This window comes from Notothenia rossii, assembly GCF_949606895.1.
Source record: "Notothenia rossii genome assembly, chromosome: 8".
In the NCBI taxonomy this organism is placed as follows: domain Eukaryota; kingdom Metazoa; phylum Chordata; class Actinopteri; order Perciformes; family Nototheniidae; genus Notothenia; species Notothenia rossii.
Window position 1 is genome coordinate 56,335,696 of NC_136906.1, and position 24,653 is coordinate 56,360,348.

Below are 24,653 nucleotides of genomic sequence, written 5' to 3' on the forward strand. Positions count from 1 at the left end.
GTTGTTATTAGCATCTGGTTAGCTAGCTATGCTAACGAATTTAAAGAGCTTTTCTACAACCAGGTGGAAGAGAGCTCTCTCCTGAGAGGCTCAAATAACCTCAGCTCAGTGAGGTTAGGCACACCTTGATATGATCATTATAATTATTAATGAGACATTAGAGTCTAAATGAAAAACAGGTATAAAATGCAATATGACAGTAACAAAAAAGTTGTTAAAAATAACAAGAATAGAGTTTAAAAGGGGAGTGATTTGTAAAATATCCCCCCAAAAAAATCTGCTTACAGTTCTGTTTCAAATGGGTGTTGAGATGTATCCATAGATCTCTTCATGTTGCTCTCAAAGTGCACCAGATTGATGCTTTTAACTTCAATATTTAAAAAAAAATCTTCCCGAGACCCCAGTAGAGGAGGTTAGGTCCCCCCCACTTAAATCATGTTCACATGGATAGGATACTAAATACATTTGCACACATCTTGTGTCCATATCTTTCTGCCACAACCATGCACGTGCGTGCGTGCATGCGCGAGTCATGGCAAGATATCTGGATTAAGAGGTTGCTTTTTCTTTGCACAGCATGAAAGAAAGGCCAAATTAATGGGCTGTGATTTTTGTTTTTTTAAGCAGTTCAATAATTTGTATGGCCCTCGGAGGATGTTGTAAAAATTGAAAGGAAAAAGGTTCCCCACCCCTGCTGTAAATAATAATAAAAACCCTTGATTTATAACTTAACATCTCTGTCTCCTATTGATCAGAGTATATTATAAAGAATAGCCAGTTAATTGAAGCATTATAGCGCAGGCCTTTGTCAGATGGTATATTACGCTGTTTTTTTTCTGCTTCGAATAGTTCTCTCTTTTTTCACCATACGTGTGTTTGCATCCCTGATATATGAAATCCTATTTTGACTGCTGCATGCAGAAATACTAGTGGAATTGTCATTGTCATTACTCATGTAACGGCTTAAAGGAATACTGTCTTTTTTGTGGAGCAAAATGTTGACTATTATCTGTATGTAAACAAGTTTTCACGCTGACTAATTTAAGAAAGAAAACTCAAGTTAAGGTTACTTAAATATGAATAATCTACTTTAATACTAAAAATAATGAGGGTAACGTTTAAAGGTTCTTCACAGTAGATGATCCATGTAGACAGAAATAAAGCTAAATAATTAAAGTGTATAGAGCAAACGGTATCAAGCCATAATGTTTTCTAAGGAAAATATGTAAACTGGGCTTTTTAGGTATGGCTTTTGGTATATTTTTAACGTAACTAAACTAAAAAGGTTAAAGATGAGGACTAACTGTTATGTTTGCGTTGCATAATGTGCAAGGCAATTCATTCTTAACGGACAGAATAGGCTCCATCTTTGGGTCTGGCGTGCAGTACCTATAAAACATTGATGGTAGATTCGCACACAGCCCAATGCACGGCACCTCATTATGTGCGTACTGCAGCTACGGTTGCTAAACTGTGATTGGACAATTGCTCTTCCTGGGAAGGGTTACTAAATGTTTAACGTGATGTTTATGAATCAACCACGTCAGAAGACATCTTCAATAAGTACATCAAAGGTTGGATAGATTTATATTAGCCTTTTGTCCGTTTGGATCAGGAGTAAAAACCCACTTAAATCAAACTACCTAATCATACAAAGCATCTGAGACACCCTCACTCACCTTGTACAGGTCTACAACCTTTTCATGTGGGACGTGGGGGAGGGTGGGCTCAAACTGGATGTGGCTTCCATCTCAGTAATGCATATTTCACCAGTCAGCCGCCCGTCAAATATGACCATCCCCCTATTGATCACAAGTGCTTTTTGACTGGCCAGCCTTTATGACAAGGGTAAATCATGACCCAATTCCATTCCATTAGCAAAAGTACTTTTAAACAACGTCCTCAGCCATGGGATCTAAATAGGCTCTGATTGGACACTATGAATCATTGCTTTGCTGACACGTGCACCCGTAAAGAAGTACTTTACCCGTATAGCTCATTAAAAGGGGAATGCACACTAAGGGAAGTGTTATGTGTGATTTAGTGGTAAAGAAGGCTTTTAAAGGGGTACCTTATGATGAGAGTACATGGTGACACCATCAGCGCTGGACGCAGATTTAGAGGCAACCAGCTGCTGCTGCTCCTCCACCCAGCGGCCCATTTCGGGGTTGGGCGGCTTGGGCCCCCTCCGTCTGAGGGTTTGAGGGGTCCTCTGAGGTGTCCTGGGGCTCCTGGGGCTCCTGGGGCTGTGGGGGCTGTGGGGGCGGCTGTGTGGTTGATGCACAGCGTCTCCATGCTTTGTTGTATCACTTAGTCCCAGCAATGAGCCTGTGCTAAAGCTGGGTTCAAAGGGAGGCTTAGCCAATGACTGACCCCTGTTCAGAGCCAAGTGGACCGCCTCCTGTTTGAGCTGGTTCAGGTTCACACCGCAGGACCCACACTCGCCCTGCTCCCTCTCTCTGCCCCATGACTCATTGAAGGAACGACTCTGGGCGTGAAGGTTGTCGTGAAGAAACGTGGACAGGTCACTGGAGTCCTGCAAAATAACCAAAGAGTAGTGGAAATAGTTGTACATTTACTTGAAGTAGTACCTGAAGGGAGCCTTTCATTGTGTTGCAACAAATTAGACTAACCTAATGGGATTAAAGACTCAGGAAATGCTTCTGTTGAACACCTAATAGCAAAGCTAATTTGATTTCTGGCCTGAGGATTACATGAATGTTCACTGGGCAAGTGGAGATGGAGTCGTGGGAAGAATGATCAATCAAAGCACTGAGCAAAGTAATCAAGGAGTCAGTTTCATGAATGCAAAAAAAATATATGTTTATATTTTAAATGAAACTCTAGAGTTTAATTTTTTTTACTGAAACTATGCTGTTGATCACCAATTCATTGAGGACAACTTGCAACCATGCGCTTTTATTTGATGTTTCCTGAGGAACACAATATTTCCTGTGTTATAAATCAATTAAAACCACACAATATGAATTAGATTTGTTTTACATTAATGAGTGCTGCGTATAATTGTGTATTGATAACATAATGAGGCTGTGTAACTTTAATAGACAGTTGTTATTTCTATAAGGAAGATCATATACAAATGTGATTTAGAAAATTCTGTTATTCAATTAAAGATTCCATCCATCCAACACAATGCCATTGATAATCCACCAAAGGATTGTAAGCAAAGAAAGTCACTAACACTTCAAAAGATTAGAAATGTATTTGATATCAGGGGTAATATATCCCTCCCTGTCCTGATAACTATAGAGAAGCAATCGTTGGCAACGAGGCTACCTCCAACAATGCACATTAATTATGTATAAAAAGAAGAAATCAACCAACTAAAAGCTAAATGTGAATCTGATTCATTAAAAGTGCATGTTAAAAATAAATAATGTAATATTGTAATATTATATTATATATCATATTATTATATTATATTTCAATTTCAGGTTTAAGTGTGTTGCATTTTCCAAATAAAAATGATGTCAGATTTATGAATAAGGCTGTATACTCTGGTAGCCAGATGGGCAACTATTTCCATCTTAGCCAGACAGCGAGCCCATCCAAAAAGATGACGTTACAGAGCCTGGATGCTTTTGAAAAATCATGCTCCGATCAATAAACTTGCAAGGAGCTGGGCTGGCTTATCAGATTTCTTATGACCATGTCTATGGCCACAAGATACCATCTTCTCTCCCACCCCCCTCCTCCTGTGTTATGCATGGCCTGTGGTCTCTCGCTAAAACATGACGCTAGCTGTGCCCCATCCCATTTAGGAGGACACAAATAAATAGTCTTCCCTCAATGGAGAGGACTGTGGAGAGGACACAGGGATGTCGAGATGAAATATTCATGGCCATTTGGAAGCACTCACGCAGGAATGGCACTGGTTTACTTTGTCGATTGGAGTCTGTTTGATGGATGTTAGTGGTGACAAATGTACAGATGGGTGTATGCGTGCATTCCTCAGAGGCAGGACTGACGTGACCACAACATTAACATTAAAACACCTTTTAACTGACTTAAAGAGGCCCTATTATGCTTTCTGTAGTGTGGTATAAATTAAGGTTTGTGTGCATGTGGTCTGCGAAGACTGAAATCCCTGTGTTCCCTCCAGAGGGAGTCTCTCCCCCACACACTCCCCCCACCCCCTGCCTGAAACGCCTTCATTGGACTCCTTTGTTTACTTCCGTAACATAATGACATCACCATGTAACACTCGCGCTTCTATTGGTTAGCGCTCCAACACATTGCATGTGATAGGCTAAGGGGCGGTACATCTTTAAGCGGTTAACCAATCACAACAAAGCAGGCCAGCTAACCAATCAGAGCAGACTGGGCTCTGGTTTCAGACAGAGGGTGAAAAGACGTGCTGCAGCACAGGCAGTATGAGAAAAATAAAGAGCTTTTTCAACATTAAAGCATGGAGACATGTCAGAGTAGAGGCACAAAATACAAATATGAACCTGAAAATTAGCATAATATGGGTCGCCTTAGAACAACTATGCTAAAGCCAAACAGAAACTGAAACTCTGGATTATTTCATTATGGATTTCTTTTTCTCAAGATAAATACAAAACTGTTAATTAAGGCCCCAATTTACAACATTCATATTGCCCATTTTGTCCAAACAATACTTAACCATTAAAATGTACAATTCACTGTTAGAGCAGACATGAAAACCAGCAAATGTTCACTTTTTTATTAAAACATTTATGTAATTCTTAATGGATAAAAATGACCCCTGATAATTGAAAAACTCTTAAGCTTTATATAAAAAAAGGAAAAATGTGAATCTTAGACATGAAATAGTGCAAGGTAAAATACACAATAAAATATGTCTGTATTTTTTATTATTATATTGTATTAAAATTATAATTATATATTGAATACAATTATATTATATTATTTTTCTATTGTATTATTTGATCGACTACTTTTCTTACTGTATAAGGGTGCTCTTTTTTTCAAATATGGCGCGGTAAAAATAAATATATAACCAAATGAATCATTTTGTTTTAAGTCAATAAATATAACTTTATCATTATATTAACTGCATAAAAAATATCTAGTGAAATCGTTTCATTTGTTCAAATATTACCCTACACCACCTGCTGATAACTCCTTCCATGAGATGGCATTATGCCTAAACATGACTTTATAACCGTTTTAACTTATTTGTATACTCTTATCAAGATCCCTATCAACCTTAAAGTATGCGGACTGATCTTAAGTGCATTTCTGCTCCACCACATCCCTGAGCAGCTCCATCATCGCGGTTACTGACCTTGCTGGAGAAGTGATGGTGCACAGCCAGGCTCAGCGCCTGCTTCTTCAGAGCAACAAGGGTCGCGGAGCACTTCTCACAGCACGCAACTTTCCTATCGGACCTCCCAAAGCCGGGATACGCGGACATAGTGCCTCTGCATAGGGTCCCACTCGCGGAGGACATGGTACTCCTGATGCGGTCTCCGAAGCTTCCAGTCAGGGACTTGTAAGACGGGACAGCGTCCGATCTCTGGCACATATTCCGGTCTCCTCTGGACCTCCCGGCCCCCTCAGGAGGAGGACGCTCCTGGGGTTTAATGCTTGCAGAAAAGCAGTCGGGATCACAGTGATGCTGCACTTCTGAGCTCTGAGAAATAAATCACCATGAGAAGGATGTGTGGGCTTTGGCAGAGGGGAAATACAAGTCAATCGATGCGTGGACAACTGTAACCACACCCAAATGTTGTTTCTTGCAGCCAATCATTAATATTCTTAAATAAAACTCTATGAAGACCATGCACTGTTTTCAAATCCTTACTAATAATGTACCCAATGAAACGACTTACCCAGTGTGCTCCAGGAAATCTCTCTCCTCTTCCAGTCAGGGATGACATGACAACTTGTTAATATTTAAAAAGATATCCGAACAAAGGCAGAGTGCACTTGTACATGATGTAGCCGAAGATCCGTGGATAAGAAGCAAAAGTATTTCACTCATGGTAGGTTTGCATACAAAAATGACAGAGTAAGAGGCAGGAGATGCTGTGTGTCTCAGAGGAGAGAGGACAGTGACAGAGAGGAGGGAGCGCACTGAAGAACACTTAATGATTTCACTTGGATATGTATCATAACCTCCTCAGGGAGGCAGTAAAGAGCAACACTCAGGAACAAGCTGTTGCACAGTTTGTTTATGGAATTACTTCCATTTCAAAATGTAACTCTGTAATGTAATCTCTCTAATGCAGTTACGTATGTAATAGAACAATCTTGCAACAGAATTATGCATGGACATGATGAGCCATCCAATCAGTTAGTAATCAATTCTAGGTATATATAGATTTTTATATTTTACGGTAAATAAAATATTCTATATATAAAACATATTGACTGTACATTTTTATTTTTGAAGCAGTAGAGGGGAAAAAATTGGGTCACTTTTGTAATTATATGAGCCAATTAAGAAGAGCATATAGGCTATAGGGGAATGCTTTAGAAAAAAAACATGAATGGAACTATGCAAAACATACAACATCATGATCATAATATTGTAGAATTAAGGTAGAAGTAGTAGAACCATTCAATTAAAGTGTTATCTCCAGCAATTTAGTACTGCACTCGCATAAAGCTGAGGGACTAAGAGACAGGTAAATAGAACACAAATCGATGCAGCAGATGTCGAGATAAACGCACTTTAAAATCCCTAGTATACATTTAAAACACATGACCATAACATTAACAGACTTGACATAGCTCAAAAGTCAGACAAAATTAATAGTTTTCACTAAATTAGTCAAATCAGTGGAGTATACCTTTAGATAAGTGTAGACTGTTTTCTTTTTTTAGATAAGGAAAGAGTGACAACATATCAAACAAGCTTAATAGTGTCTTTAGTGTTGCAAAGGGGCAGTTTTTTCTGCATAAACAATAATTGATTAAATAATATATAAACATGCCAAAATGTGTTATTTATTCATAGTTTGATATTTCCGTTGTACAGAATAATGGAGTGCTCATTCAAAATCAGCACGTAGGATAAAACAAATTAATGTGGGCCCATTTAGAAAAAATATATATATGAAAAATGATACAAATAAAGTGTTGCCTTTTCGTTTACTTAATTGGCTAGATGGTTTTTGATTTCTTATAGTTACATATATAATTGTAAAATACGTTTTGATGTGAAAAAATCAGCCGGTATAAAAAATAAAACAGTTGTAAGATATTTACTCAATTAAAACGTTTTCATTAATCTTTTGTATTTTCCCTTCAAAGAAATTACTTTTAGAAGAGGTTTTCAAAACATGAATTATAGCATACAAGGACTTTTGTTCCAGGTACCTTATAGTGTAGGTTACCTATAACAGGCTATTTTTTATTTAATTACTGTACTATTATCTGGCTAGAAACACGACGCATGCGTATTTGTAACTGTTATTTCTAGTTTAATGCAGTGGGTTACGGTAAATTATATTCCCACTTTTACTAATAGTACAAATATAAAAGTAAAATTATGGGTGTTTGCCCCACTTTCTTCCACATCAACGCTTGCTATTGGATTGGTTTTGTTATTGGGCCAACGACAGATGGTCGGCGGGCTATATAACCACCAGGCCGCGCTGCTCTCTGGGTAATTACGGTAAGGGACGTCATCCGCTTCCCCCACACCCAGCCGCTCAGCTCTTTTGCCGGTTAAAGCTTGGTCGGACAGCGCGGTGCCATTTGGCGCAGTATTGAGCTTCATCTTTCGACAAAAGGCTTCCAGTTATTTATTCATAGTCGTATTTGTGAATTTTATTTAATATATTTGCCTTTAAACATTCACAATGAGCTCAATTAACGTCAAAAAGCTGAAAGTGAACGAGCTGAAGGACGAGCTGAAAAAGCGTGATCTTTCCGACAAGGGTCTGAAGGCCGACCTAATGGACCGCCTGCAGGTCGCGCTGGACGAGGAGGCCCTCGGCGGAGATTCTCCGCTGGACCCAGAAGCTGTGGCGGTCGAGGGTTCCGGCCAGGCCGCCGACCATGAGGGCATGGGAGAGGAAGAAGAAGGTGAGGGCCCGATAGAAGAAAGCATGGAGGCCAACGAGGATGAGGAGGAAGAAGAAGAACCAGAACCGGAAAATGGAGGCAACGACGATGCCGTTGCCGAGGACGAAGAGATGGGTGAGGGGGAAGAGGACGAAGACGACGAGATGGATCCCATGCTCAAGGCTGATGTCGACGACATGGAGAAAATAGACACAGAGGATGGTGAGCCCGCGGACCAGACTGCAGAGGGTGAGTCGGCCGGGTTGGTTTGGAAAATGTGTCTGGCTGGATGGACTGTGGCTGGGTGTCGAGTTTTGCTATAGCGTTAATGCTACCGCGGTAGAGAGCCGATTGGGGATCATTACATATGAATGCGTTGCCATACAACAGAGCGTCCATGTTGAGCTAGATGATAAACCAACTAAACTAGCAAGCGTTAGCATCAAACTGAAACATTTAGCATGACATGCTCATCTGACGTTAGCATTGGTAACCACCTTGATTAGCTAACGTTCACTATTTTGTAACGTTAAGTTTCGATAGTCCGTCCACGAAGGTAAGCTTTAGCTTATTTGTAATAGTTCAGTGTCGGTAAAAACCTAAAATACGCTAATGAAGTCAGAATTAATATATTCATTTAACCTAGCTTAGTGCGGCTTTTCGTTTTGCTCGGTTAGCGTGTTAGCTTGCCAGCTAACGTCATTTTCTTTGTGTCTGAGGTGACGTGCTAACTAGCGGATCAGTCGGTTAGCTAGTTCAGGGGTTCCCATAATTAAGGTTAGCTACGAATGGGGTGGTACAGTGGAGATGCACAAATATGATGAATAAACTTTGTATAACCTGTTTCATAATGGCGTAACGTTAAAGCAGCATGTTTAAATATGTGACTGCTGCAGTGATAGTAGGGTGGCTTCGTCCGCCTCGAACTAGTCACAAGACAATTGGGGAGTTTCAACAAAAACGGTACAAATTTAACTGAAATTACAAACTTCTTAGGAATAAACAGGGTGGCCTGCTGTTCAAAGTCTAAATGTATTAGCCTTCATTAGAGCCGGGAACGCCTGAACTGTCTGACCCAGAGCTGTGCAGGAGATTGGGTTGGCACGTGGTTAGTTTATCGGTGGTTCGAATAGAAAGTGTAGTCTTGTTGGATGAAGATACAAATCTGAGTTTACGTGATTAGCCAACTAGGTTATGTAGGGCAAGATATGGGGGGGAGGGGGTCAACCCAGGGCTTCGTAGGTATTCCCATTTCCTTGCATGATGCATTTGTCCCAGACAGCATTAGACTTCTTTGATGAAATGGCTGGATCCTATTGAGAAACACATATTCTAAGCCGGCTGGCTGACTTAATGTCCCTTTACTTTACAGAGACTTGTTTTCCAGCCCCAGCAAACACTGTTCACAATGTTCATATCGACCAGCCTACATTGTAATTCTTATATCTGGTCATTAGAGCTGTTACAATTTCTGATTGTGTTTTATTTAAGTGTAATCATGAGGTGTTGCCTCTTCTTTATTTAATATTGATGATTATGGTCGACACTGTAACTAATGAACGGGCTTTGTGGGCCAGAACCCCACTGCCAGTCCGACCTCTCTCTCACAAAAAGGAACACCTCATTCTATATCTTTGTTCTATTTTCAAAGGGGATGCGGACAAAGACACGAATGCTGATCAGAAGAATAAGAAGGGTGTTAAGAGACGCCGGGAGGAACATGGAAGGGGCTACTTTGAATTTATTGAAGAGAACAAATACAGCTGGTAAGGATGGGACAGAGCAAAAATGGCCTTCAGCATCCCTGAAGCGCCATCTATAGCTTTGTTGAACTGTATTGGCTTTAAGTGCCAATGCACATATAACTAGCATGAGGAAAACCCTCATTTTTAAGTATTATATTTATTAATAACCTTACTTTCACCTGTTTTTGAGGGTCATCCCTGACTACTTTAAGAGCCTTACCTTTACAGTGCCCACTCACATGTGTGACTGCATTCTGTAGCAGAAGTGCAACTATCAAGTCTCTCTGAATTTCCACATTTGTTCTTCATGCCACTTATTGTTTTTGAAAGCCCATTGTGTGCTGAAGGTGAATCAAAGCTGCTCAAAGAGAACACAGAGGAAAGTAGCAGAAGGGGGGGGTGGAGAGGAATAGCTGAGGGGCGTGGGAGGAGGGGTCCACTGCTGCAGGGTAGCACACAAGGATGTAGCAAATTCCCCAAACGTCCACGGAGGAACTCACTATTGACCGTCCATCGTTTTTGCCTCGCAATGGTCTTGACATTTTTCCGTTTTTTATTTCACTGGTTTTATGACGTCAAAATGCTATCTCTGTCTCATGTCTTGTGTGTATGTTTTCATGGTGTGGATGCCTGTGTTTGCAAAGCTTGTTTCTATCCCCCCGCGCAGGTGACATCATGCATGGGTAGTGGTGAGTGGATGTGTGTGCATACATGTGCCGACTTCTTGGTGTTTTGTTTTCATTGCGCTGTTGACACAATAAGGATAAACCAGCCAGAATCAAATTTAAGACCAATTTTAATACATTTTTTTCAAAAGCCTGACATAATATACCATAATACATGTTACTTCCACCAGATTTGATAACATAGGTTTGCTGCCTTTTGTGGTGCCCACCCCTGACAACATAAATGTTATTGCAAGTGTCCATTAAACTCTATAAAAAAAAAAAGCTCCATCATCACATTTCCCCTAACAACTGTTACTGTTTCACATCTACCCTATTTGAAGCCATGGGGTCTATAGAGCAGCAGCCATTGTTGGAGCCACTAGCTGACTTAGACAGTATGTTTGCCAAGCGCCCCCCCCATCCATGACAGATGTCTCTGGAGATGTAAAGACAGCTGCAAAGGAATGCACTAAATCTATATCTTACTTCTAAAAACACAACTTCACTGGAATTGCCTAAGCCTCAGTGTAAGGTTATTTTTCAACAATTTTGACTAGTTATTCTTGAAATTAAGAGATTTTGGTACCTATTCTCATGCTACAGACTTGGTAAGTTGCTGTAGTTCTTGTGATACTTTGATTACTCGTTTTAAGCAGCCAATCATGGTGGAAACTCAAAACAGTGACTTGATCTTTTTGAATTGGGAATTCCCCTAAGGAAAGTTAAATATAACCGCACCTTCTATCAGCAGTCCTGGAGATCATAATATCCAATCTGAAAGGGGAGATTTTTTTATTTTATCAGCTTCACCAATGGATAGCCTTGCATTCAAGTGTTAGCAGGGATGCTTTCTCTCTGTAAATCTCTCATTTTAGATTTCGCTGGGTAAGGTAAGTGTTGTTTGGCCAATCACACAGCTGACAATATCCTGATAAAACTTTGGAGGCTCGCTTGCCCCATTTACTCTTTCTATTTTGTATTGTTCCCCCCTAGTCTGTCTTTCCTCCACAAATATTTTTCGGCAAGTGGTACCCAAGGCCTCTATATGTTCCATGTAGCTGCACTGGCACGGGAATCCTCTTACTGACATGTTGGCATATCTTTTCAGGGCCTCATTCAAGTCTCCTGTGCCACCCCTTGAGGAGGAAGATGAGGAGTTTGATGACACCAAAGTCTGTCTGGATACCTGTGAGTGATTTTAAATGTGGATAATAACTCAATGTAAAGAAATATCTCAAGCAAGTTTTATGAATTCAAACACCTGTCCAAGAAGACATGACAATTACCAGGAACTATTGTGTTAATATTGACTGTCCTTTTTGTTGGGTTCCAGACAACTGCGACCTGCACTTTAAGGTGTCGCGGGACCGTTACAGCGCCTCATCTCTCACCATGGAGAGTTTTGCTTACCTCTGGTCCGGAGGCAAGGCCACCTACGGCATGAACAAAGGCAAAGCCTGCTTTGAGATTAAGGTACCGTTACAAAGCTGATGTATTCTACACTGTTCACACAATTGTGTGTTTACATTGTGAAGAATTAAGCTTTCCCTGCCATGTGAACCATAACCCCTCTGAAGGGGTTGAGGCTTACATAGACAGTTAAACAATGGTTACAAATAGGTGTAAAATGTTTTTTATTAAAGCTACTCGTTGAACAAGCGAAAAATATCCTGATACAATTGTGTTTTTCCTTCATGTCAACAGATTGCAGAGAAAATCCCTGTGAAGCACATCTCCAGCAAGAACATGGAGATTCATGATGTCCAGGTCGGCTGGTCCCTGTCTACTGGCACCCTACTTCTTGGTACGTTTTTCAATCTGTTATTCAGTAGTCGGGCTGTTTGTAGAGCTAATTGTTATGTCTATAGTGATCTGGCAATCATGGTATATCAGTGTTTCCCCTAGAATGGAGTCATAGCAGCGGTGCTAAGGCACGTGGGCCCAGCATAATGTGAGCGCGGAGCGCATGGAATCTTTTAGTGCGTGCGAAGTGCGCCCCGCCAATTTGTTTCTATGTGTCAGCACAAGAAAGGCTCTTGAGGCCTAGTACCAGGGCCGGTTCTAGGCAATTTGCTGCCCTAGGTGAGATTTTAGGCGATATGTTATGTGTAAAGAATAAATGAAAAATGTATACAAAAGACAAATACACTGCAGAAACTTATTGACATAGGTAATAGATGTAAAAATGGCTTCAAATGTATTCAGTATTGTATGAACATGTTTGAATTGGGGGGTGAACGTCACATCCTTTAGGGGGGTCCGGGGGTTATGTAAAATGCTTCAATCTGGTGCACTTTGAGCACACAATTACTAGAGACCTGATCTAGGGGGCACAACTCTAAAACGCCCATATGAAAAAGATCGGTTTACATTTTAATAATCAAATAAGTATGTGAACATAACCAATAACTACCATAGCCAATAACAAATAAATGTAGCTTATTTTATTTTTGTTGTTCATTCATATCTTATTTTACCTAGTTAACATTTATTTATTTATTTATTTATGCACATTTTTGTATCTCTCCAACTTTAAATGATATTTTTGGTTTACTGTCCTATAGTATACATTGGAATGATTTCAAACCTGTTTTTATTTATCCTAATAATTATAAAGGAGTGCCTTGGAAATATGTGTTTACATCATTTGTGGTCAAAACGTTTGAGACCCACTGAGATAACTTAGACTAAAATTATCTATCTAAATACTCTGAGAGTCCTTAACCTCACTGAGCCTCTCAGTCTGACAGGAGAGCTCTCTTCCACCCTGGTTGTAGAAACATCTACTTCTTATATCCGTTAGCGCAGCTAGCACCAGATTCTAATAACATCAGCGCTGGTACCGGTGCACCCTCTCCCTTGCTCGCTCTCTCGCTACCACGCTACCACTTTGGCTGTGAGCTGCGGGCGCCTGATAAGCCAACATCCCCCACTTTCATCACTTACAGCGCCCACCGTACAGGGCAAATTAAACGTGTAACCGGGGTGAAAAGGGTGTTACATTTACTTAATTATGAATGTTGTTACATCAAGGCCGAACATTTGGATGAGCACCAACGGTCAAAAATGTTTTTCCCTCCCAGAGCTACCAGCGCAGCGCCCCCCAGATCTGGCGCCCTAGGCGACCGCCTGTTTCGCCTATGCCAGTAATACAAATACTACAAATCCACATAACAAACAATCAAAAATGAAAAAGGGTTCACCACTTATTATTATTTTAAGAAAGAAAAAAAAGTGTTTTTTTTTTTTGTTTTTTTTTGGGTACCTGGTTGGCGCCCCCTAGCAGCGGCGCTCATATTTCAGCAGCGGCGCTGCGCCGCCACTATTTGTATATAGGGGAAACACTGTATATCATTGATTTGATCCACAAAATGGTGACTAAGCCGATGCAGCTATTTGGCATAACTCATTCAGTCCGGGGGCTCATGCAGAATATAGAAGAGCTCAATATAAAACATTATCTTGGTGGGACTTAACGGTGCATTTCATTCATTGCAAGAGGAAAAACTGACAAACTAAGGAATTCATGCATGTCAGGAGGCTGATGTGATCCTGCATGAAATGGCAGTCTGTCTGGAGAGCTCCCTCTGGTGGTTCACAGGCAGCATAACATGCTAATGTAAAATAGCTCCAGCTCTGGCTGCATAATATAATGATCTTTGGCCTATGTCCAACATCAATGAATCAGAGTCTGGGGAACTGGGAGATTTAGTTAATTCAGGTCATCTTCTGTCACAAGATATTTTTAAGAATTGTGTCCTTCACTTAATTTTCAGGCGAGGAGGAACATTCTTATGCATACTCTGGGAAAGCCAAAAAGACCACCAACTGTGTGACCGAGGACTTTGGAGAAACCTACGAGGAGAATGACGTCATCTGCTGCCTCATTGTAAGACATAATGCTATCCTAATAACTCATTAAAACCAAGCAAGAGCAGGATAAGAAAGACACCAAAATTCACACGTGGATTTATATAAATGCATTTTGCCTTCTTTCCTTAGGACTTTGAGGCAGATGAGGTGGTGCTGTCCTGTTCTAAGAATGGCGGGGAGCCAGCTGTTGCTTTCCAGGTCAACAAGGACTCTCTGAGCGGCCAGGCCCTCTTCCCACACGTCATCTGCCATAATTGTGCTGTGGAGTTCAACTTCGGCCAGATGGAGACTCCGTACTTCCCCCAGCCTCAGGGCTACACCTTCCTGCAGCAGATCCCAGTGGACGACCGTGTCCGGGGGCTCAAGGGCCCACAGACCAAAGCTGACTGCGAGGTAAGCTTAGGAATGAGTAGATGCTATTTCAATTTGTCATGCACTGACCTTTAAAACTATAATATTCAGCAGAGATTGATCTTAATTGTCCTTTCCCTTCATGCCACATAGATCATAGTGATGGTCGGCCTGCCAGGCTCAGGGAAGACCACATGGGTGAAGAACCACGTCCAGGAGAACCCTGGGAAATACTACATCCTGGGCAGTGACACTATTGTGGACAAGATGATGGTCAGTACTGATAACATTTGTTATATTACATAACTCTGGGAATCCTGTGTCATGCTCTCTATCTCTTGCTGCTTTACGTTTTTAAATCTAATTTATCCTTTCATTTTCTACAGATCAACAGTCTGAAACGCCAGTCAAAGGACATCACAAAGCTGAGCGCCATTTCCCAGAGAGCACCACTTTTCCTGGGAAAGTTTATTGAGATTGCTGCCCGCAAGAAGAGAAACTACATCCTGGACCATGTAATTGGCTTGCAATGAATCACAGCTGATTGTTGCCAATATAAAATACATAAGAGTGTACTTGTTCTCTTAAATCACAGTATAATTGATCCTCTTTCTCCCCCACCCCCCCCCCCCCCCCCCCCAGACTAACCTGTCTGCCCCGGGCCAGAAGAGGAAGATGTGCTTGTTTGCGGGCTTCCAGCGCAAGGCTGTGGTGGTCTGCCCTTCTGATGAGGACTACAAGGAGAGGGTCCAGAAGAAGGTGGAGAGCGACGGCAAAGAAGTGCCCGAGCACGCCCTCTTTAAAATGAAAGGTATAGAAGATGTTTCAGCCATGTAGTAGTAGTAGTAGTAGTAGGTCTCTTTCCTTCCTATTCCGTCATATTCGGGTGTAGTAATGTTCGGTTTATTTTCCTTCCATTCCAGGCTTCTACTCGCTGCCGGGGGAGGGAGAGAGCTTCAATGACGTCGTCTTCGCCGAGCTGCAGAAGGAGGAGGCCGGCAAGCTGCTGGAGCAGTACAAGGAAGAGAGCAAGACTGCCCTGCCCGCTGAAAAGAAACCCAACCAGGGAAGCACAACACCAAAAAGGGGGGGTGGTCTGCGTGGAGGCGGACGCGGGGGCGGGGGCAAGAACCAGTTTGGCCGTGGAAGTGGACCTGGACCGAGAGGCGGCAGCCGCGGAGGCTTCCAAAACAGAGGCAACTTCAGAGGAGGTAAACTGACATTTTGGGATGTAGTGATGCCATTATTTTTGCAAAGAAATCATTATTGTGTTCATGCTAACTTTTCCAATTTCCTCTGTAGCTCCCGGCCCTCGTGGAGGCTTCAACCGCCCACCCCGCGGCTTCCTGCCTCCCCCCGCCTTCAGAGGAGGCTTCCATAACCGTGGAAACTTCAACAGGGGAGGCGGCCCTATTCCTAGTCTGGGCGGATCCCCTCGTGGCGGACCAATGAGAAACATGGGACCCAGAGGCGGACCCATGAACAGAGGTGGCCCAATGAACAGAGGCAACATGAGCAGAGGGGGTGGAGCCAACATGCACCGTGGAGGGGCCCGGGGTCACCACAACCAGGTGGGTTTGATACCGACTCGTACATCCTTACAGCACGTGGTTTGGGTTTCTAACAGTAATTTTTCTATAAAATGTCCTTATTTGTATTGTAGCAGTTCCAGCCGAGAGGTGGTAACCGCGGCAACTACGGCAACTTTGGAAACAAGAATGGCAACTTTGGTGGCAACAGAAACGGCGGCAACTTTGGTGGCAACAGGAACAGCATGGACAAGGCCCAGGCCTTCAACCAGAGCTGGCAGCAAGGGGTCAGTATTTGGATCAGATAAAAATCGTTCTTGTGCACATCACAAGACTTCTAACGCCGTCAGTGCCCAATACATAAGCAAATCGGGCCCATATTTTACTAGTTTAATGTGAATATTAAAAAAGGTCCAGTCGAATATTGTCTCCACAAGCACATGGAGCATAGCTGGAGTTTTTTTTTTTTAAAGAAAGATAATAACTACATTGGTGTTCTCAGTGAAAAATACTAGGTGACATTATCCATATACATAAGCAAATCGGGCCCATATTTTACTAGTTTAATGTGAATATTAAAAAAGGTCCAGTCGAATATTGTCTCCACAAGCACATGGAGCATAGCTGGAGTTTTTTTTTTTTAAAGAAAGATAATAACTACATTGGTGTTCTCAGTGAAAAATACTAGGTGACATTATCCATATTGAAAAATATAATTGTGTTCGGATGGAAACAATCTCATTATACCCCAACAGTGTTATATGATGGTACTGTGTGTATACTCAATATTACCCTAAAACCTGTACTAAAAGTGCAAAACATTTTCCACACTCAAATAGTTTTTCAATAAGTAGATGATCTGAAAGCAAACGTATCTTACTTTTTTGTAATATACAGTGGTGCAAAAAAGTATTTAGTCAGCCACCAATTGTGCAAGTTCTCCCACTTAAAAAGATGAGGCCTATAATTTTCATCCTAGGTATACCTCAACTATGAGAGACAAAGTGAGAGAAAAAAAAATCCAGAAAATCACATTGTCTGATTTTTAAAGACTTTATTTGCAAATGATGGTGGAAAATAAGTATTTGGTCACCTACAAACAAACAAGATTTCTGGCTCTCACAGACATGTAACTTCTTCTTTAAGAGCCTCCTCTGTCCTCCACTTGTTAACTGTATTAATTGCACCTGTTTGAACTCGTTATCAGTATAAAAGACACCTGTCCACAATCTCAAACAGTCACACTCCAAACTCCACTATGGCCAAGACCAAAGAGCTGTCAAAGGACACCAGAAACAAAACTGTAGACCTGCACCAGGCTGGGAAGACTGAATCTGCAATAGGTAAGCAGCTTGGTGTGAAGAAATCAACTGTGGGAGCAATTATTAGAAAATGGAAGACATACAAGACCACTGATAATCTCCCTCAATCTGGGGCTCCACGCAAGATCTCACCCCGTGGGGTCAAAATGATCACAAGAACGGTGAGCAAAAATCCCAGAACCACACGGGGGGACCTAGACAATGACCTGCAGAGAGCTGGGACCAAAGTAACAAAGGCTACCATCAGTAACACACTACGCCGCCAGGGACTCAAATCCTGCAGTGCCAGACGTGTCCCCCTGCTTAAGCCAGTACATGGCCAAGCCCGTCTGAAGTTTGCAAGAGCATTTAGATGATCCAGAAGAGGATTGGGAGAATGTCATATGGTCAGATGAAACCAAAATATAACTTTTTGGTAAAAACTCAACTAGACGTGTTTGGAGGAGAAAGAATGATGAGTTGCATCCAAAGAACGCCATACCTACTGTGAAACATGGGGGTGGAAACATCATGCTTTGGGGCTGTTTTTCTGCAAAGGGACCAGGACGACTGATCCGTGTAAAGGAAAGAATGAATGGGGCCATGTATCGTGAGATTTTGAGTGACAACCTCCTTCCATCAGCAAGGGCATTGAAGATGAAACGTGGCTGGGTCTTTCAGCATGACAATGATCCCAAACACACCGCCCGGGCAACGAAGGACTGGCTTCGTAAGAAGCATTTCAAGGTCCTGGAGTGGCCTAGCCAGTCTCCAGATCTCAACCCCATAGAAAATCTTTGGAGGGAGTTGAAAGTCTGTGTTGCTCAGCGACAGCCCCAAAACATCACTGCTCTAGAGGAGATCTGCATGGAGGAATGGGCCAAAATACCAGCAACAGTGTGTGAAAACCTTGTGGAGACTTACAGAAAACGTTTGACCTCTGTCATTGCCAACAAAGAGTATATAAAAAAGTGTTGTGATGAACTTTTTGTTTTTGACCAAATACTTATTTTCCACCATCATTTGCAAATAAATTCTTTAAAAATCAGACAATGTGATTTTCTGGATTTTCTTTTTCTTTTTCTTTTTTTCTTCTTTTCTTTCTTTCTTTTTCTCATTTTGTCTCATAGTTGAGGTATACCTAGGATGAAAATTACAGGCCTCATCTTTTTAAGTGGGAGAACTTGCACAATTGGTGGCTGACTAAATACTTTTTTGCCCCACTGTACATATGATTGAGTGTACATACCCATAATAAATATGTCATCTCTTGTGTCCTGTGCAGTTCTGGAACCAGAAGCCCTGGAGCCAGCAGTACCAGCCTGGATATTACTAAGACACTTGTAACAGACTGGTGGCCCACACTAAGATCCACCTCAAGCCACGGAACATCCCTCCACCCCGCTTTTTCAGATTTTCTTTTCCTAGAACCCCATTTTTAATAGCTTAAAAAAAAAAAAACAACTGATAAAGATTTACCGTGATATGGAGCAACAACATTCCACATCAGGGAGGAGACGTCATCCTGAGTGTAATTGAAGCTTTATATATATCTACGAACACATTCTTGGGTTTCCCCAAATCATCCGGTTTCTTTCTTTTCGTTGTACATTTCCTTTTTTCACCTCTTTTAAATGACGTGCTTTTAAAGAAATCTGTTTGTAATATCAGGAACCAGAAACATTTTTGCTAGCCCGGCAGATGTTGATAAAGGTTTTTTTTTTTTCAGGGTTGTGTATTTTTATCTGTGCTGTGATTTTTATTTGTTTTGCTTTTTTGTTACAAATTGTAAATATAATTTTTTTTGTTTTGCGTAGTTTGTATGAGAAGGAACCTTGGCATATTAGAGAGAAGCATGGTAGCTGCATATATTGTTAGTCCACTGTCAATCAGTTCAACTGAAGTAACAGATGACTTGTCTTTTGTTCCCAGTATCAAACCTGTAACCTAAACTCCATAGATCTACAATAAACAACTCGTTGGCTTTTTTACATTCTTCCTGGCTATTGACTTTTGATTCAGTTCAAAGGTGTGTAAAAGACCTTTGAGTGGGCGGAGTCCTAGTTTGTTACTTCAAACAGGAAGGACACGCCTCCAGTTTACACCTCATTAACAAAGTATTCCCTTCAAGTGTGTCTTTGATACCATGTAGCTATTCTAATGTACATTGCTTTGAGACAGTGTTTCGGCCAAGCCATTTTAAGGATCTAAGTAAGCCATTTTGTACAACATTTCTCTTTTTAAATTCGTGTTTAAAAGTATTTATTCTTAGAAAATAGAGCCCTTGATTCTCAGGTTTATCAAAGGGTCCTTTAGTGCAGTAGACTTCTGAAAAACAGCTAGCACTGATCAACTAATTCCAAATCAGAACCACAATTTATGATTCAAATGACACCACTATTTAACATGTTTGAGAGTTCAGCACAAATGGAGTGAAAAGCAGGCAGGGTTACTCATTTTCACCAGCAAACCTAAAGGGCTGCACCATGACAACACCACCATGATGGAAAGGGATGACGTTTTTCAACTTAAAGGCATTATTTTTTTGAATTTAGGTTCGTCTAAGTGACTGTGGCCCCCCGCAATAATGGCAGCTCCTCATCCAACAGCTCATAAAATGTCCCTGCACATTTTCCCTGGCAAAGGACGCCCTGCCTAACCCTGCAACATCAGAACTGGAAAACCTGATCTGTGTTTCTAATGTTTACCTCCCGGTGTTATTAACAAACATGTAAATACATCTCAACCATGCACGAATGTTCATTAATGGGCTTGGAGTAATAACTGTATTGTGATAACAAAAGTGTTAGTTTGCCTAAATAACTGCGATGTGATGAATTGTCCGCTAAATTTAAATGTGTGGAGAGTTTTTGCTCCTTTTATTGTACTTGATACATAAAATCTAGCAGAATGCAAGCTTTGAGTTTACAGTATAACACGACAGACACTATATTTTTATCGCTTTATGTTGCAGGTTGTATATCGGGTCTTTTATTATTAAACCCACAATGTAAAAACTTTGGGACATTTTTCAGATTTGTTGTCTTTTCTATCTTACGGTTTTTTGATATTTGTGTTAAAAGAATTTGGGACTATTTTTTTTTATTTGTCTCAACTCTATTAAAGTTTAAGAAGCTGGTATATGACTGTGTGGTTTGTTACACTAAAACACATTTAACTCCCTCAGAAGATTACAGGTTTCATTTCATGTAGCTGTTTGTGAAGCCGATAAACAAAATAAACAAAGATTTAAGCTCATTAAAAATACTTTGAATTGATTTTGCATGTATTTAGTAGATGCATTTGGGGAAGAAGAACTATGTAATGTACTTAAAGGTAGGGTGAGTAATTTACTTCTGAAACCCTTTTTGTTATATTCCATGGAATGCTCTTAACATCCCGATAGCAATGAATAAATTAAATGCTTTGACAATAAAATGTAATATATATACAAATATTTCATCTGTAGAAGCCGTAGTATTGTAAAAAGCACGACCAATCATCTGAGCCGGCCCGGCTAAAATAACTGGATGGCCTACCCGCCTGTCATCCTTCCATCTGTGCACTAACTTATCTCGTGCCCTCATTGGTCATGTGCGCGTTCGTGTGTGTTGGAGGAGGGGCTCTGTAAGGAAGTGGCAGATTTTTTCCGTTTCTGTATTTTCAAATTCTAGCGCACTGGTTTTTTTTAATGGATTTTTTGTCAAAGCATTTAAGACATTCATTGCTATCGGGATGTTAAGATAATTCCATGGAATATAACAAAAAGTGTATCTCGAGCCAGTTTCTCAAACTTACCTTACCTTTAAGTGAAAGTGACAATACCAAATTGTAAAAATTATCTAAAAGTAAAAGTATAAAAAAAACATTTACATTTCACTTAGGTAAGTGCAAACATTTGGTAGCCTACTCATTATGCATATTTGCCCACTTTGGAATCCTAATAAATGACTGGATTATGATTATTGATGCATTCATGTGTTCATCAAAGCTGGTAAGGTGTAATTTTAATAACTGTATATACTGCTGTTGGATATCCTAAACTAAAATGTTTATTCATTAGTTAATGTACATTTTGTATTAGCTAATAATTAGAATCTGTAATGTAACTAAAGCTGGCAAAGGTAGTGATGTAAAAAATACAATACAGGCTTTTGAAATGTAATAGAGTAGACGTATAAAGTAACATACAATGAAAATACCCAGGTAAAGTACCTTTTTAACTCAGGTACTTGAGTAATGTGCTTCATTACATTCCACCACTTAGTGTATGCACCTCTCGCAGAAACTACAGCCCTAAATATGTGTGAAATGTCAACAATCTTGTCGAATTGACGATTTTGATGTTGTCCTTAAGCAATGTTAAGCCTCTGCTATGCTCAGATGAAAACGTGTCACGAATGCAGGTTTCATGCCGTTAACAAATTGTCCTTTTTTCTGCATTCATTTTTTGGACTTATGAGATGGAAGGTCAATATTGGTAAGTCCACTACTTTGGTATAGACCAAAATATCACAACAAATACTGGATGGATTACCATGAGATTTTGACATTGAATGTACCCAGAGAATGAAGCCCAATGCCGTTTTATGGCGCAATCATGAGGATAAAATGTGTGGTTCAGTTCAAATATCTTGAAAACCTTGGTAAGAAAAAAGTTCAGCACTCTTGTTCTACTGGATAATGTAATGACCTTGGTGTCTTTGACTTTTACTCAACCTCTTTTTGTTTTTTTTGAAAGATGTTGACCACTTTTGGATAGATTAAGTATGAACTTTGGTTTGGAAATTCATGATCCCCAGAGGAAACATTGTTATAGTTTGAACCTCTTATCTTTGACCGGCTTCATCATCAGGTCAATTTGTATCTGGTTCCTGATCAAATATATGCTTAACCAATGACATTGTGCTTGATGCTAATTCGCAAATGTTTGCATGCTAACATGCTAAACTGGGCAAACATATACACCTGATAAAAATCCAGGCTGATGTTAGCATTTAAGCTAAAAGTTGTGTGTAGCTACACTGAGCTGCTAGACTGTCTGTAGACTTTTGTTTTAGAGTGACTCTCTCTTTGCCACTGTCCCGGTAAAGCATCATGAAGTTGTCTGTCTCTAGATTTTTAGCCTCTGAAGCTCATGCTCCTTCAGGGCAAGGCCTGTTCAGGGCAGATTCACAAAATTCAAATCCGAAAATGTCCAAACGGGGGCAAACTACAGAACGTTGTCCATTTTTTATTGGCCCTCAGCAAATTCAAAAAGTATGCTTTTCTTATATTGTACTTCTTAAATATTCGTTATCTAATCATAATATTACATAGTAGCATTCATGTGTTAATAAGCCCACTTTTCAAATGATTACAGTAAATTCAAGTTGAAAACATTTTCTAATCTTGGTTGATAGAAAAAGCCCAATAACTTATTTGCATGATAGCTTGAAATATACCATTCATATTTCCCCTTATTATAAGCAATCTGAGGCTTCTTTTTTAAAGAATGAGATGCCAAATCTTTATGTTATAAAATAAATGAAACCGTAAAGCTGTGACTGTTTGTTTTCTCAAAGCATACTCAAGTATCAAGCATTATTTACCTGCATTTGATTTTGCTTACTTATAACTTAACGTATGGCAATATACCTCACTTCTAGCTAGTGGCCCAGCTCTTTGTGTGTTTTTCTATATGTGGCCCTCATTGAAAAAAACATTTACACCCCTGATCTAGACCTAGACCAGTGGTTTTCAAACTGTGGGGCGCGACCCCTGGTGGATCGCAGAGGTAGGCTACTGCAGGGGGGGGGCGCGGGAAGATTTTTTAATTTTATTATTTTCTCCTTTTAGCTTTGTGAAGCACCTTGAGATGACATTGTTTTTAAAGTGTGCTATATAAATCAAATGTATTATTATTATTCAATTGTAAACAAACACTGCTCGAAAATATCTCATTGGTCAGAGAGCTGTGGGCATAATGCTGCCTTTTGCAAAATCCTACTGGTGTGACATAGGCTTTTCTGCTGTTGCTGCCATCAAAACGAAATACAGATCAAAGCTGAACATTGAGAATGAACTGAGAGTGGCAGTCTCAAAACAACAGCCCCGGTTTGAGAAGATCTGCAAGGGAGAGCAAGCACATACAAGTAATTGATAAGCTCTGTGTGGAATGAATAGGAATGGTAAAGTAATGTGATCGTTTGCAACCTGCAGTAGAAATAGTAGTTCATTAATATATTTCCCTTAAAGAAATTTGAATTTAAAAATCTACTACTCATAAGGCCTGCTAGTTTTAATTAGGCTAAATTAATTCACAGTATCTATTACAAGCACTTTTGTTCATGTTTAACCTATAATAAAATATAAAATGATAGTTGGATCTTTGTATCTTCTTATTATTAGTAGAGAAAATGTAATGTTTTTACAACAATATACAATTAATCCTACCAATATAGATGGTAACCGGGTTGGGGGGTCCCGAAAATATTTCCAATTACACAAGGGGGGCCCGACTGAAAAAGTTTGGGAACCACTGATCTAGACTGTTCTTGTCTGAGTTGCAGAGTGCCAGATATATCAGACAAATATCTGTCTCCTTTCTACTATTATGGAACAAGATGGGATTTGGTGCTCAAATCACAAAAATAAAATACATTTGAAAAACTCTATGTCTCTTTTGAGAGATCATGACCCATAAGATTAGCCATACCACACACCTGGTTGTGAGTAGTTTTATAGGAGCTACTTTCTTTCTACCAAACTACAACAACCAACTATATTTCAGCGCAGAAGGAATCATGCTTCTAAAAACGAGATGTAAACATTACTAAATTCCTCTCCGGCTGAGCTGGAGCTAGCTAGGTGATTAGATAGAAGCTTTCTTCAGCGCAGTGATACGGTTGACATGCTTAGTTTGGTAGGAAAAAATAGTTTCTACATACTTCCAACATGATCTGTGGAAGTAAATTGGGTCATGGTTTCTGTAAAGAGACATTGCTGTAGCGTATTTTAAATGTATATTTTTGCCGCTTTGAGCTCCACAAGGTCGGTGCCATCTAGCTTCATTATATTGGAGACAATATATATTTATTTATTTTTACGGCCAATATCTTAACACTAACTACCTGCACCAAATCACACTAAATTGATAGCACTTCAGGTACGATTTTTTTCCCA

At 40.3% G+C, this 24,653-nt stretch overlaps 2 protein-coding genes across 7 annotated transcripts in view; one reads left to right on the forward strand and one right to left on the reverse strand.

Annotated features, from left to right (window-relative positions):
* The window catches only part of LOC307015799 (kinesin-like protein KIF26B), a 34,244-nt gene extending 28,085 nt beyond the window's left edge, over positions 1-6,159 (reverse strand). For 2 of the 5 annotated variants that reach the window (XM_079644635.1, XM_079644634.1), the window contains exons 1-3: positions 5,841-6,159; positions 5,294-5,641; positions 2,072-2,536 (exon numbers count right to left, since the gene is read on the reverse strand). In XM_079644635.1, coding sequence (XP_079500761.1) covers positions 2,072-2,536; positions 5,294-5,641; positions 5,841-5,888 — 861 coding nt within the window. In that variant the 5' untranslated portion in view covers positions 5,889-6,159. The remainder of the gene's footprint in view (positions 1-2,071; positions 2,537-5,293; positions 5,642-5,840) is intronic. The other 3 variants (XM_079644636.1, XM_079644637.1, XM_079644638.1) reach the window with 2 other exon arrangements.
* Positions 6,160-7,613: 1,454 nt separating this feature from the next.
* hnrnpub (heterogeneous nuclear ribonucleoprotein Ub) lies at positions 7,614-20,630 on the forward strand. 2 transcript variants are annotated; one of them, XM_079646250.1, is made up of 14 exons: positions 7,614-8,244; positions 9,674-9,788; positions 11,544-11,623; positions 11,769-11,908; positions 12,140-12,239; positions 14,212-14,324; positions 14,438-14,701; positions 14,813-14,932; positions 15,046-15,174; positions 15,302-15,470; positions 15,583-15,870; positions 15,962-16,230; positions 16,323-16,475; positions 18,775-20,630. In XM_079646250.1, exons 1-14 carry the CDS (start codon positions 7,818-7,820, stop codon positions 18,823-18,825), a joined length of 2,418 nt encoding a protein of 805 aa, XP_079502376.1. In that variant the 5' UTR covers positions 7,614-7,817; the 3' UTR covers positions 18,826-20,630. The 2 variants fall into 2 exon arrangements, with proteins under 2 accessions (XP_079502376.1, XP_079502375.1); XM_079646249.1 differs by having other exon boundaries at positions 7,615-8,271.
* The last annotated feature ends 4,023 nt before the right edge of the window (positions 20,631-24,653 follow it).

Excerpts from the sequence above, each read along its gene's own strand:
- hnrnpub (XM_079646249.1), top strand. The coding sequence starts at position 7,818 with ATGAGCTCAATTAACGTCAAAAAGCTGAAAGTGAACGAGCTGAAGGAC. Across the intron at positions 12,240-14,211 it reads TACTGGCACCCTACTTCTTG|GCGAGGAGGAACATTCTTAT; the intron begins GTACGTTTTTCA and ends CTTAATTTTCAG. Across the intron at positions 14,325-14,437 it reads ACGTCATCTGCTGCCTCATT|GACTTTGAGGCAGATGAGGT; the intron begins GTAAGACATAAT and ends TTCTTTCCTTAG.